Below are 15,308 nucleotides of genomic sequence, written 5' to 3'. Positions count from 1 at the left end.
ACTTGCACGCAGAGGCACTGATCAAAAGTTTTTGGATTCTGTGTAACACCTGATCAATATTTACAAGATGAGGAATCTGCGGTTAGATGTTTCGATCAGACTGTTGGAATTCCAGGCTCTGGGGCCTATTTCTGGAGGCTGTCCATAGCCAGCGGCTGAGGTGATACCAGGAGAAGAGGCAGAGTTGTAAACAATAACACCAGCTTCCCTCTTTGTGCCGCATCCCATGAGACCTGGAAAGAATAGCAACCAGTCGGGACAGGGCTGTGTGCCCCATCAGGCAAGTACCAAAGTAAAAATAGGGAGGCGTGTTGTGCCATTTGAGGGGCACCTGAACAGGCAGTGTCATGTTTCCCACAAAAAGGGCTGAAGAGCCCCTACTGATAGTCTGGAGCCAGTCATGGGCTGAAGGGGGGACCTGTGCACTTCAAATGTTTACTTGAAGTCACCGCTACTTCAAAGGCACAACTCGGTATAAGTACTGGGCCTCTGACTCTACCAAGACAGTACACTACTGGACCGGATAAGATCTCCGCCAGCAGTAAAGACTGCTGTGCTACGAGGTTTGCGACTCTGATTGACTGCTGTTCTGGGAGAATTGTGTTTCTGCTTTGCCATGCTACCCTGCTGCCTGCTGATCAATGCCCGGCTGCGGACAAGGACTGGACCCAGCTCACTTGAACCCAGAGGGACTCCAAGGGATTGCTGACTTGCTCCCTCTTCTGAAGTCTCAGAGCCATCAAGATTTCCTTCAAAGCTGCAAAAGCACCTGGACCATCTTGGAGTCCTGCCCTGCCAAGTGGTGCCAATTCAGTTCTGGGCCCTTGAAATGTGATTTCTGCTGTTCAGAACCTTCCAAATTGATGCAGTGACGGGTTTGGGTTGAATAGAACCTCCGCATTGCCCTTCGATGCCGATTGACAACATCACTTCGACAGACTGCATGGCAAAATGATGGACAGCACAGGTCTTCGATGACGCAGTGCCTGCTTCGTTAAGGGGTTTGTCGCTGAAGCCTTCATCGCCTGCGTGGAACCAACGCAATGAATCTTCGACGTAGACAATGCTCCAATCAACGTACTTTTTCAGCGGGACCTGCGTGAGTTCTGTAGCCGGCTTGCCCGTCATCACGGTCAGCCTGGACTTTGGATTTGCCCCGGTCCAGCACAACCTAAAGTAACACCATAGAACACCTTAGCGCTATTTGCTTCTAAGCACTACATTTTGATTTCATCTTTGAAAATTAATCTATTTTCTAACCCTGTGTGGAGTATTTTTGTGGTGTTTTCATTGTGTTACTTTGTGTGTTGCACAAATACTTTATGCAAAAAGAAAATCATTGATGTGTCTTTTGCACAAACACTTTACACATTGCCTCTTTACCTACCTAGGCCTGACAGCTCTATGCCAAGCTACCAGAGGATGAGTACAGGTTATCTTTTAGTGTGTATCTAGATTACCCTGACTAGAGGGGTGGTTCCTGCTTGGACAGGGTGCATACCTCTGACAACCAGAAACCCCAGTTCTAACAATGATGTTGCATCAGTTTGAGAGACTTTCTTTAGCACTTTTTTTACTCCATCACCGGCAGTTTCTCAAATATTTAATGATCTACTTATTGTGTTCTTCTAGGGCATCTATGAATTCTTCAAATGTTTTGATCCATGCATTCCACTTGGCACCAATGTTCTGTTTCTTCGCAGTGTCAAGCGTTAGTGGTGGCTTCAGGAGTGTAGCCACATCGTACTTAGCGCCTCCTTCCACCACTATTGACAGCATGAGCTGCTCATGCAGAGTTCTTCGCCAAAGTAAGACCAGCAACCTCTCCACACAACACCCCGTGGTTTGGATCTGGTTGTCTCGTCAGATTTTGAGGTTGTATAGCACTTCACTCGCTTGTGCTGGTAAGTAAGTTTCCGTTTCTGGTCGCCTTTGATTTTTGCTTCGCATGGATGATGGCTTTGTCTTACGATGCAACGCAGTCTCTTCATACAGCCTTACCAGCGGGTTCTGGCAGGTTTTTTGAATGTGCTCCTTTGCAGGGCCTTCAACTTCTTCTATGGCTGTGTATGGACCGGAGGGGGTTGGACTCCACATACACCAACCGCCGGCTGCTTTGGATCGATTTGGGGTTCGCGAGGCACGCACAAACAGTTTGCTGTACGTTTGCAAACTCTTAGGGAGAGCAGCCTTGCTTCTTCGGGGCATGTAACCCCTTACCCGTTGCCAGTTATAGTGTCTTCCCCACCCCAGGAGCATGCAAATGAACACACCAGACATGGAGCTCTGCAACAGAAGTCTTTATTCCTCGGCATATGATCACACACTGCATGCATTAAGTCATAACTTTCATAACTAACCTTAGCCAAGCAGACTACGTAATTCCTGCTTAGAGTGTGCCCAACCGCAAGGGTCCTGGCGCGTATAATTTCAAAGACACTTCAGTATCATAACGCAAAGAGTGTGGGGACGCTATTAACAGGTTCCCTTGTGTGGTCTTGCCTTTTCAACCTGCACTGGGATTGTTCTGGAACTGCAGTTATCTAAACAGGACGTTCGGAAAATCGCAAAATGGTGGATCCATTTCTAACATGCCTTATCTGGAAATATAAAACATTTAATTTGGGGGGGGGGGGGTCCAAAATAGTTCCACTAGATTCAGAACTGTGCCTGAGTTTCCAGACAATCATTGATGATAGAATTTATGTTCCCTTTAAATTGATTGTAAAAACATGTATGAGGCTTTGTTAAAAATCTGTACTGGATTGGGCTGTCCAGAACCTCTGTTGGATTCCCCGGTTTGAACAGCTACATAACGAAATACAAAATATACTACACCATTCTACAGAGTTGTTTTTAATGGAAAGATGTGCAGTATTGAAATGTGGTTTTCCTTGCCACATAATTTAGTAACATCTGTGGCTTACACTGGTCCCCCAATGCCACATAATTCCAGTGGCCATGGCTGTAGGTTGGATTGCTGTTCATATGCATAAGCTTCCTGATTTCAGCTGCCATTACACTTACTACATGGTTGTCACTCTGTCTTTTAACAGATGTTACTGAATACAGAACAACAAGGAATGGAAAAGCAAAAATGTCTTGGGGTTGCAGTTCACACAAAGAAACATGCTTCTTTGCCTGTAAACCTATAACCCCACTGCTCTTTTGGTTGCCTGGTAACAGATGGATGTAATTAACCCGTCACATGCAGCGCTGGCATGGCATACACGCTGATCAGGAGAGAACAAAATCTATAAATAAAACTTGGTATTTCACATCACAGCGAGACAGGGTTTAAGACCAAGTTACAGTGTTACAAATATTGGGCTTAATTCACCCAGAAAATATACGAAAAGTAAGACTGAGCTCTGCGCTGCAGCCAGAGTAATTTTTCCTACTTTTTTAAATTTGCAAACATTCCCTGGATTGGTCCTGTAAAGCAGCACCAAACACTCGATTATAAGTAGGGCTCACGCCAGAGTTTTTACAGGTTAATACAGACAGGAAAAAAAAATTCTGGTATGTATTTATTTTTAAATATAGAAAAATACGAAAAATATTTTTTCTTCTGGCAGATTCTCACTGCTGTCAGTCATGCGTGCTAGGTCAATGGCTGTGCAGACTGACATGCAGGGGAGTTGAAAAGGAAAAAAAGATTTCCTACTGAAGGTTAAACTGCAGCAGCACAGCTGTGCACGCTGTTCTACAATGCAATTGACTCCAGATGACTGTATTGCACTATAAATGGTTTAAAAAGCACTGGGCATTCAAACAGGATTAAAAATGTGTTAAATAAACCTGAAAATATACCCATTGTGGTTTCAACCACAAAATAAATAAGGATAAATACAGATAAAATGAGCAAAAAAACATGGATAAATACAGAAGGAAATGTAAATAAAATAAATACCATAAAACCAGAAGCCCTAATTATAAACACATCCTGGAGAGGCAATGCAGTCTTTGCAGCAGGAATTGGAGCTCCTATGCAAATGCACATTTGTTTCCTCTGCAGCATGCAAAAGATGCCACAGGAGCTAGCTGATGGGCGGCTGAGAGTCATAGAACGCCTCTAAACCCAGAGTTTTTTTTACCGTATCCAAGATTGATATTCCAGAATGTACCTACTTGATGCTGTCGGTGTGCGTCTTGTACTCCATGATGGTGTTCGGCGGCAGGTTCAGCACTCGGCGCAGAGTGTCGCGGATTCTGGCGGTTGTCGCTTGGTCACTGGCAGTTTTGTTCCAGATGGAGATAATGTCCTCCTACGAAACACCGGCGAGACACAGAAATCACGTTTCAGTTTTAAGCGTTAAAGTAAAGAAATTGATACATTTTATGCTAGTGAGCATTAAAAACCTGCATTGTATCCACTTATTTTTAGGCAGGTTCTAGGAACATACACACATTTTCTGGGAAAAGCCCCAGACTGGTGCTGGCTTTCCTACAATTGAGTAAAACTGACTTAATGATACTAGTGCACCGAAGTGGGAACTAGGGGTTAGATGTATCAAACATTTTTCTGGTCGCAAACAGCCCAACGCGTAGAATCGGGCTGTATGCGACCGGAAAAATGTATTTTGGTCAGTATCAATCACAAATTGCGATTCTGTAACATGTTACCAAGGGCCCCCTTCCCCTTTGAGAACGTAAATAAAAAAAATTATGCGAGTTGTTTGGCATAGGCGCAGCAAAATTCTAAAGGAGATAGCACCTTGAAATATGTTGCACACTAATTTTGTGCAATAATACTGTTTGGATTATATATTTGCACATTTACAATGTTTTTAAATCTGATTGAGGTTTTAATCCCCGGATAACTAATTACTTGTACGCTGTCTTTCAGTCAATTTTGTATCAATCGACTATTTGGAGGAATTAAATGTGTACTTTTTACAGTTCCACAGATAGGGAAATAAAATTAAACCGACTTGAGCATGTGCAATCTTCTTTATTTCTTTGATATATTTTACTGTATTACTGTATGTACACTTTGATGGTTCATGGTAACCGAAATAAAGTATTTGATAAATAAATTCAGAAACACCATTTAGCTCACAAGAGCCAAAAATATTTACACTCAGGCACGAATAAAATCAGTAGCATTAACAACGCATCAGTCTTTCGTAAGGGGTACTTATTCAACCTAGAAATAGACTTTTCATACACAGGGTGTAAGAAGTTCCTACGATTTCCAAATAGCTGTAAAGCATATTTAGCCTTTTACTAGGAGATGTTCATGATAATCAAAGATGGGCCTAAAGTAGAAAGGAGCGCTTCCCACATGGATTCCATTGTTGCTTATCCACCAAAACTTGAGAGGTGGCCAGATTTCAAACAGCACAAGAACCGTGATCAGAGGTACTTAGTGGAATATGCAAGACCTACTCACCAGATGTTTCTATAGTAGTTACACTTGAGGAAAGGGGTTCATTTATGGTGTGGTTGTGGGGCCACACTGTTTAATAAAGGCACAAATCGGTATTAGGTCCACTCAGGTTCATTTGAAAACTCTAAGCTCAACCCTTGATAGCTGTGGCTCTGAGCAGTCAGGTTTTATCGGATGTATGACACTACAACGCATGCTTTTACCAGGCATGCTGTTACAACGCAGTTTTTACAACGCATGCTGTTACAACGCATAGCGCTTTGGGGTGCTGGATAGTGAATAGTTTAATTTACTATTCCAACTCCAGTCCCCGTGGATAGTAGGGAAGGTGTTGGATAGTAAATTAAATCTATTCCCTATCCTAGAGCGCCCCCCAGCGCAATGCGTTGTAATGGTTTTCGTTCGTAAAACCTGTGTTGTAATAGCACTGCGTTGTAAAAGTTTCGTTGTAAAGGATGTTTCCCGGTTTTATCAGAGGAACAAGCATTAGAAAGAACCAAGACAGTGGAATAGGGAGAAAATGCAACACAGTCCTAGAACACAGAAAGGTCTGTGGCGTGATGCCTGAGGAAACTGCCCCACTTGTACACCAAAGCAAATGCAGCACCTTAAGGGCCAGATTTCCGCACCATATACCAAACATGGAGAGTTTAATAAACACAGAGACTAAAACAGCACTACACTGAGAGTAAAAAGGCTAGCCAACGTTTGGCCTACACATTTTGTAGGGTGCAAACTCAGAATTATGTCAGGGAGAACTGTGACCCCTGGGCTACATAGATAGTGATAAGATTTTGTTTTTCTAACCATAGGGGAGAGGTGTGGAGCAGCAGCCAGAGCGGTTACTCGTTCAAGGAGGACGTTTCATGTGTCTTTGGGGGCCCTCTGCACTCTCCAGCTGAGACGATTTGATTGGCACACATGCTTCATAGTACAGCATTTGGGTCCTGTATCCTTTCGAAGTTAGCAAGGGGTTGTCTTCTTTAGACACTTGGGCAGCTTTTCAATCCCAAATTATAAAGAGAGCTGGGACTATACTTCTCTCCACAGCCCTCTGTCATGCAGATAGGAATTCCACCATCAGGCAAATCTCATATTCTTCTGTAACAGGCATCACTTTCACTGGGAGTAAATGTCTACAGTCAAGAGGCTAAAAAAGTCAGTGATTGGGGTGGATCCCTAGGAAAATCAAACAAACTCTGTGCCTTTGCCTAGATTTCCAGCAGTGTGCGCAAGCTGTAAGAGAGACATTTCTAAATGATAAGAGGTTAGCTACCAGCAGCAAAAGCAGTTCTATACCCAATCTCTGCTCTTTCCCTGGTCCCCTGCCGAACAGAGTTGCTGCCGGACACAACGCTACTTGCCCCGGCTGCTGCTAGGCAGCTCTTTTCTCCCATAGCAATATTAAGCCGCCCAGCTGGGCTCTGCCCTGCAGCCCAGCCACAAAGCCTAGCTAAAGCCTGGCTACCACAATTGGAAATCTGAGGACGGGTGCCAGCTAGGACTGCTGAGGACAGCACCTGCTCCAAGCCATAAGAGAAACCCAAAGTGTGGCCTGCACTTCAACATGCTCCTGGGCTGGCTTGCCCTCTTCAACACATAAGACCTCCCAGAGAAAACAACGCACAGCAGACAATGTGTCAGTCGCATTTCATTCTAAAATAGCACACATCTCTTGACAATGCAAGATACATTGCCCGCTGACGTCTCCACCGTATACGAGGGATCCAAGTCTAGCAACACCTACAATACCACAATCACACAACTACACTGAATTCGAACTCACTTGTTAACATATATGTTTGGTTGTATGACGGTACAACGCATGCTTTTACCCCGAATGCCATCAGAACGCACATTTTTACCCTGACTTGCTGTCGAGGTGCGCTGGATGTTGGAAAAGTATAATCTACTATTCCAACTCCAGTGTGTGCAACAGTAGGGAAGGTGTTGTAGTTAAATCCAACACCTTATACCCCCTGTAGCAAGCCATTTGCATTGTAACGGCATGGGGGTAAAAGCATGCATTGTAACGCATCCGTTGTAACAGCTGTTTTGCATATGTTAGGTTTAACTTCAAGTCTTTCAACCAATCTCATACTGTGAAGGGACCAAACACCTACATAGTTCTAAATCTTATCCACACTGGTCAAATTGAAAAGATCCATACCATAAATCCCAATTGTGATTCATAAAAAAATTAAAGTCGATTTTATTTAAAGAAATAAAAAACAGGCTTATCATGTTAATGTCCTCTTACACTACTCTTCTGCATTATTAATTTAATATCAATAAAACAAATGGCATGGCCTCGTGAAATACTGAGACCAGCCTAGCTTCTATCTGTACTGTGAAAAATGCACTTCTGAATTGCACTGTAACAAAGTGTAAAACTGATATGTTTCCAAACTTACTATATCTGTAATAGAAAAGTGTTCTATTAAAAGTTAGACCTACTATTTTATGAAGTGACAAGTGTCCTGTTTCACTAATGAACAGACAAGTGTTCTGTCTTAACCTTCTGCTAGACTACGGCATCAGCTCCTTAAAGTCCCACACTTTGCCTGCCCACTGATGGCTACCTCCTCATGATGCACCGCTCTAAAAGCCCAAAAGACCTCATTCTGATTATCGACTTTTTGTGCCTCTCTGAATCACCATCGTCTGACACCTTCATTCAGCTTTTCTAACAAAAGCTAGTTAAACTAGCACCTAGCCAACACTGGTCACATCCTACCTCAAGCCTCAGAATCCTTTCTTCCCTCCATGTAGGCAAATCTGCTAAGAGAATTCACCTTCAAAAGCAACAGAGCCAAGGAAAGGCAAAGCAGTTCCCTAGTTCACTGTATTATCCAACTTGACAAATAAGCTTAAGATATCTATTTGCATCCTGCAGGTCACAAGCTTGAATCCGGAGGGGACGTCAGCTCTCCATCCTTTTGAGTTTGGTACCACAAGCATCACTATTTGCTGAGCTTTCCTGCCTGTACCACTTCAGTAGTTTTAGATAAATCCAATCTAGATCACATCTCTGTAAGAACGTGCAAGTTCCGTGTATGTCGATCATTAAGGGTCCTATTCCTGGAATAACAAATTTTAGATTACCTTGACAAGCAACATGAACTGTGAAGGCACAGTAGGCAATTCTCGAGTGGGTTATTGTTAGATATGGGGGTGTCTAGTTGGCACAGGTAGGTACTTGTGACAAATAGGGACCCTGGCCTCCAGTCAGGGTAAGGGGGTACAGTCCTAAAATAACCCCTGCTCACCCCCTTGGTAGCTTGGCACGAGCAGACAGGCTTTTCGCAGTGGCAGTGTGTAAAGCATTTGTGAACACACACAGTATTCAAGTGACAACACTACAGATGGACAGCACACAGGTTTTATATCAAAAATAAGTATTCTTAATATAGACTTATCACAAGACCACAAACGACAAAAATCCACAATACTATACTTAAAATGGTAGGTTTAGCTTAGTTCTGTTTAGTTCTTAAAATGCACACTGAGTCAATGTACCTTTACGATGCGTCACGCTTCCACAACGAAAGTGTTGCAGAGCTGCAGATGCGGCAAAGATCCGGTGCAAAGAAATAAAGACGTGAAGTTCTTCCTGATGCGGCACGCTTCTCCGATGTTGGAGAAGTCTCGACTCGATGCGTCCGCTGCAGCGGCGACACCCTTGTTCCGTGATGAGACGACAGCAGCTCAGACGGCGGCACGCTTCTTCATGGATGCGAGGTGCTTTTCTTGATGCAGTGCAATGGGACAGCTACAGCGGCGACATCCACGATGCGACGGCACCGGCGTCACGCTTCTTCCTCGTTGCAAGACGCTTCTCTTGATGCGGTGCAATGCGACAGCTACAGCAGGGACATCCACGATGCGACGGCAGCGGCTGCGACACGCTTCTTCGGGGTTGCGGGACGTTTGAGATGCGGTGCAATGAGACAGCTACAGCGGCGATATCCACGATGATAACAGCAGCGGCTGCGACGGCAACACGCTTCTCCCTCTTGAGTCGTACTTCCAGCTCCTTGTGACACACACGCCCTCAAAAGTCCCAAAACAGCAGCAGGCACTTCCAAAGAACTCTTGGGGAGCTGGTGGTTGAAGTTTGTTGTCCCTGAGACTTCAGAAGGAGTCAAGCTCTTCTCTCAAGCCCTTGGAGATCCTTTACAAGTTGAATAAAGCACACAAAGTGCTTTCTCCTTTCTTTGGCAGTCAGGCAACCACTGCAGGCAAATCCCCAAAGCAGCACTTCAGCTTAGGGATAGTCTCTCCTCAGTTTTTTCAGGTTCCTCTCCTCAGCAAAAGGTTTCTTCTGGTCCAAAAGTGATCTAACTTCTTGGGATCAGGGTCCTAATAGTTATACCCCCAAATCCTTTGTCCTCTGAGGCAGAGGGGCCTTTGCCTAGTCCAAACCAGTTCTGGAGCACTCTGTTTACATGACTCCTTCTTTCCTTTCACAGTGCAGGGCAGAAACATCAGACGTCCCACAGGAGGGGGGAGCCAGCATTGTGGAGGTAAGGCACAGCCCTATTCAGGTCCCAGGTGCAACTCCTCCCTCCCATATAGATGCAGATCTCTCTATTCACCACTGGGTTGACTCACCCTGTCTCCTGGAATCCCCCAGCCCCTGTCACACAAAGTCCAGACAAGGAAGACACAACCTAGCAGAGGCAGGCTTGGATAGTTTCTAAAAGTGGTATTTTAAAACACAGAATGTTAAAATCAACTTCACTAAAAGATGTATTTTATCAGTTCAGGCATACTAAACTCAAATTTCTACCATGTTCCCTGAGCCAGTCAGGATTATAAAATGTAATAATCCAACTGCCCATTCTGGCCTATGGATAATAGGTAGCCTTGCAATAGTGAAACACGAAAATGGCTGTAATTCACTATTAGGACATGCCACACACACCAGGGCATGTCCTACCTTATACTTACAATGCACCCTGTCCTTGGGCCTACCATAGGGGTGTCTGATATGAAGAAAAGTGAAGGTGTAGGGATGGCAAGTGGGTGCACTTGCCCAGTCAGCATGGCAGTGCCAGACTGCACAAAGGCTCTGCAATGGCAGACCTGAGACACACTTTACAAGCTGCTTCTCTGGGTGGCACAACCAGTGCTGCAAGCCCACCAGCAGCATTTGGATTTACAAGCCCCAGGCACACTCAGTGCACTGTACGAGGGTCTGACAAGTAAAACAAACCAGCCAATCATGGAGTCACTAATCCATACATCAATTTACAATAGGGAGATCATATGCACTTTAGCACTGATCAGCAGTGGTAAAGTGCCCAGTCCTAAAACCAACAAAAACAGATCAGACAAAATACAGGAGGAAGGCAAAAAGTTCAGGGATGACCCTGCAAAAAGGGCCAAGTCCAACAGTTATCATGATAAATCTTCCCAGCACCATCAGGATTGGCAAGGCATGAAAAGTCCCAGTGTTTTTGAAGGGGCATCGGCCATTTGGAAGGTTCCTAAGGATCACCCAACCAATTACAAAAGTGGCAGTGGCTTACCTTCCGTAAATGACAGGGAGAGAGCAAGGAACATCCTGGAATGCCCAATTTATTAGAACAAAACAGATATAAATTAAGAGCAGAGCATGAGAATGTCAGTCTGTCTGTTACAGGAAATCTGAGTTGCTCAACCTCTTTGGGGAGTTGAAGCTCTGTGTCTCTCCACCTCATTAGCCAGAGTTTGGGTCAGATAATCAAGCGGATAGACTGTATGTAGTCAATGGCTATTGCCAAAATTACCTGAGTGTAAAGAAACACAGGTGTATTAAGATTGCCTCCAGAGGATGCCCAGCCTGACCAACAGGACTATACAAGCATTTGAATCTTTGGAAGATCCAATGTTGGAGAGTAAGTCTATTCCTTTGTCAAATAACTCCTGACTGCAAGCCCTGACACACCAGATTCCCCTGTCCTAGAATCTTGTTGCCCTTTCCTACAGTCTGCCCAAAACATTTTAGAGTTGTAAGATTTCTGGTGTTACAAATTAGTTAGCGACAGTGTTGATCCAGGTACTGAATTTCTGCAGGATGATCACAGTCCGGTTTGTTCTCTCTTGTTTTGTAACAGAGCGGCATTAGCTCAGAACTGCAGTGGCATTGTATTGTTACTATTTTTACAGTACATATAAACGAGTTGCTCTTTTAATCTGCACTTAGATTCAACCTTCACATAGTCTTTGAGCTAGCCTTGACTATTCAATCAAGGTACTGTGGGAGGCATAGAGGCCTGGGCTGTCAAATTCTCCTGTAGACCAAATACCCAGTGACATAATTAATCGGGAACAGCAGCAATCTCACCTCTGAGCCTGCCAGGGTGCCCCACGCCCCCTTCAGCTGCTAGAATCAAGGAAATGTCTTACAATGAATGCCTAAAGAACACCCATCTGAAATATTTGGCAAATACTGGATGAGCAAAACTTGATCCCACCATAAAAAAGTGACACATTATCCAAAGAAGCAAGTTTAATCACAGTATGCAAAGTCTGCACATTTCATTTGGTTTATAGAGCTCCAAATGTAGCATACCATAACATCAGTATATTTTTTCCCTTCCAACAAAACAAATGAGTCACAAAATATTTGGAAGGAAAAAGAGTATGGTGAATAGCTCTGTAGTATGACTCACCTGGAAACGAACAGAAACAACAGCACCGCAAATCTCCTCTCCAACCATGAATTGCTCACCGAGGAGAGCAAGAATCAGGTTCTCCCAACACCGGGAGGCCAGACCCTTTCGCAGGCGAATAATCCACTTTCCACCATTCTTATTTGCATCATCCTGTGCAAAATGAAAGATGAGAAATAGAAGGAAAAAAATCATTTAGTTTTAAACAAAAATTGCATTTTTCTGTATTGTGCGGTGTTCTGAAAGGACAGCAGCCCTATGCAATAAAAAACTACCAGAAAATGAATTAACAGTTTCATACTTTTTGTGACTAAGGTAGTCATTTACAGTTTGGTGGGAAGGGATAGAAGAACCATATGTAACTGGTAGTTCTCATAGCCAGCCAAACTTGCAGTTCCCCAGTTCTATCTAGACAACAAGAACTAGTGATTAATCGCTGGTGGAGCCATCATCAGAGGAATCGGTGACTACTGCCCATCCGCCGTAAGGCTGCTGCTTTCACAAATTGGCAGGATCTGCTCACTGTGCCACAGGAACCAAGCTACACCCGACTGAAAAGCCCCAATGAAGGCAAAACCGGTCTCCGGTTGCTTGTGTTCCGGTTTAGGGAAAACCTGGCTTGGCAGTTTGGGCAGAGTTGTTCTGAATGGAGCAGGGTCAAGACTGATGTGCATACGGCTGGGTCCAAACTGAGGTGGCAGGGTGGGCAAAAGAATGATGGGTTGGAATACTGCCTGGGCGATTTCCAGTGGTTAGACTTATTGCAAGCATTCCTCTCATCATCTTTTGTGTGTTTGAGGATATATCATCACCTTTCCCATGGTCATAATTTACATTGAGAAATCAAAACTGTGAAAAACTCACTCTTTCGCAGAATCACTTCCATTTTTTGATGATTGGTTAAATCTGCACACCAGGGCTCTGCTGTCCAGTTCTACAGTATGTGCTCAGCACCCCTAATGCATGGTGAAATTGCCTAATCCCCAACTGGAATACTTAGGTTTCTAGTGCCATAGTATACCGTGCAGGAAAATATACCAATGGCATGGAAAGATAAATGCCTCCTGCAGACTGGAACAAGTGCCATCCACTAGGTTAACAAAGAAAACTTGGCTTCAAACCGATCTATGTAGACTGACTGACGCAACTTTTAAGCCCACAGCCACACCTGTCAAAATAACCCTTTTAAAAGGAACTAACTCTACTCTTATATATTAAATAAGTCACACATAAGTAGGCTTTGCGGCCCAGAAGGGGTGTTTGGATAAACTATTGAGTTTTTAATATCGGGAGAAAGAAGTATCAGAAAAAAACCTAGTGATGCAAAAAAATTGTGATGCAGAAATATTGTTTTTAGGTAAGTAATAACGTTAAGACTATTGTTGTTTTTATCATCGTTTTAAATAATATAGTTGTAAGAAATGTCGTTTTTAAAATTATTTTAGTTTATATATTAATTTTATATGTTACGATTGTTTGGATGATTGTTACTAATTTTATTACAGTTTGCAAATTTAAGAGATTATGATTTTTTAATCTAATCTTTAAAAGTAATTTACAGTGTTGTAGCAGGTTGTTGGGTTTGTAGGGGATAGAATGGGAAACTAAGTCAAGGAGCCTGTCGGGCAGTCGAATGGGCTCATAATCCCTTAAGGACGTCTTTTTCGCTGTCTGGAATATGGTGCTGGTTTCCGACAGCCTTTACATGTCGGCCTGTCCGACATGTAAAGGCTGTCAGAAAGCGAATTTGGGGGCCTCTAGCAGGGTCCCCTTTCCCCCTGGCCCTCCGGTTGTGGCACATAGGTGCCCCCCTGAAAATCCCTGAAGCACCTGACACACGGTGCAGGGATTCTCACAAACCCCCATTTCTCAATAGGAGCTTGTGCTGCAGGCGGTTTCCACCCGCCGCACAAGCTCCCATTGAAAAATGGGAGTTTGCAACCGCACCATGCGCATCCTAATTCGGTGTGCGGAACTGCCGACATATGGTCGGGCGGTACACGCAACGAGATAGTGTTGGTCGGAGTTGTGTGATAATTATATCATTTTGTTATATTTCAGGTGTGGGCTTCTGGGTTTGTAGGTGTATATGGTGGGAAGCTTATTAAGTAACAATGAACAAATAATTTTTACTTGATGATAAACAATTTACATAACTAAAAAACAATTGAATTAATTGATAAATATTAATTTATACAAGGAGGTTTATATTTTTTATAAATTAATACGCTTATCCAAATATGTCATATGTTTGAAGTGAAGTATGCTCCCTCCTGTTGCACAGCAGACTGGATTGAGAATAAGAAATCGGGGCTAGTACTAAAACTGAAGGGGCATCATTGTGAAAATAAAAGACAAACTCTGGAACACTTGATTCAATTAAATTCTTTACTAACAGTGTTGATGGCTATCAATGCAAGGTTTTAAAGTATAATTAATGCAACAAACTGTTGGTACTACCCCCATTGACACCAATGATGGGTTATAAAATACACTGCCTAGTGGTATTGTTCGTATTGATTTCTTAGGCAAAATAAAACCTATTGCTGCCTTTACTGATCTGGTGATATACTGACAAAACCAATATGCTTGCCTTATTAATAATGACACCACCTTACATAATATGTGTCTATTACATCATATCAGTCGAAATTAACCACATTTCTTACACTATTGTTGAGACCAATTTGTAAACTTTACAAAGAATGGTGGTGTGTGGGCGAGTTCTGGAACTGCAGAACACTCACACTGGGAGTTTGCTAGTTGGCTACAATGTCATGTTATCTTAAACACATTTGTAAAGGACTGTCTTGCCGTTAGTATGGGCTGGCAGAGCTGCTGCAGTTCCTGGTTCTGGTACAAAAGCGGGTGGTGATGGACGGAGCATCTGAACCAATCAAACACTCACACCCAGTCAACAGATCTGGGTTTAATCCATCACCGTTCTTTAGCCCACTCTGCCACCCCAGTTCAGACATGGCCATATGCAAATCAGTCTGACCCTGTGCCTCATGGGAACAGTCCACCCCGAACTGCCAAGCCATGCCTTCCCTGGACCGGAAACAAGCTTCCGAGGACCGGAGGATGGATTAAACCCAGATCAGTTGACTGGGGGTGAGTGTTTGTATTGTCAACGCTCCGTCCATCGTCACCTTTGGTTTTTCTTAGTTCCTGGTACTGTCACACCCTAGGCTATGAGAGTGATAACCTTGCCTTAGGATCCACTGGTGTGTGCCCGGCTTTCGGTCGCTTGCCTG

At 43.7% G+C, this 15,308-nt stretch overlaps 1 protein-coding gene across 2 annotated transcripts in view; it reads right to left on the bottom strand.

Annotated features, from left to right (window-relative positions):
- The window catches only part of EIF4E2 (eukaryotic translation initiation factor 4E family member 2), an 80,239-nt gene that overhangs the window by 16,202 nt on the left and 48,729 nt on the right, over positions 1–15,308 (bottom strand). For both annotated transcript variants that reach the window (XM_078665839.1, XM_078665838.1), the window contains 2 exons: positions 12,052–12,204; positions 4,132–4,268 (listed from right to left, as the gene is read on the bottom strand). In XM_078665839.1, coding sequence (XP_078521965.1) covers positions 4,132–4,268; positions 12,052–12,204 — 290 coding nt within the window. The remainder of the gene's footprint in view (positions 1–4,131; positions 4,269–12,051; positions 12,205–15,308) is intronic.

Source organism: Lissotriton helveticus, chromosome 11, assembly GCF_964261635.1.
Source record: "Lissotriton helveticus chromosome 11, aLisHel1.1, whole genome shotgun sequence".
NCBI classification, from domain to species: Eukaryota; Metazoa; Chordata; class Amphibia; order Caudata; family Salamandridae; genus Lissotriton; species Lissotriton helveticus.
This window is presented reverse-complemented; position numbering and strand designations above follow the sequence as displayed.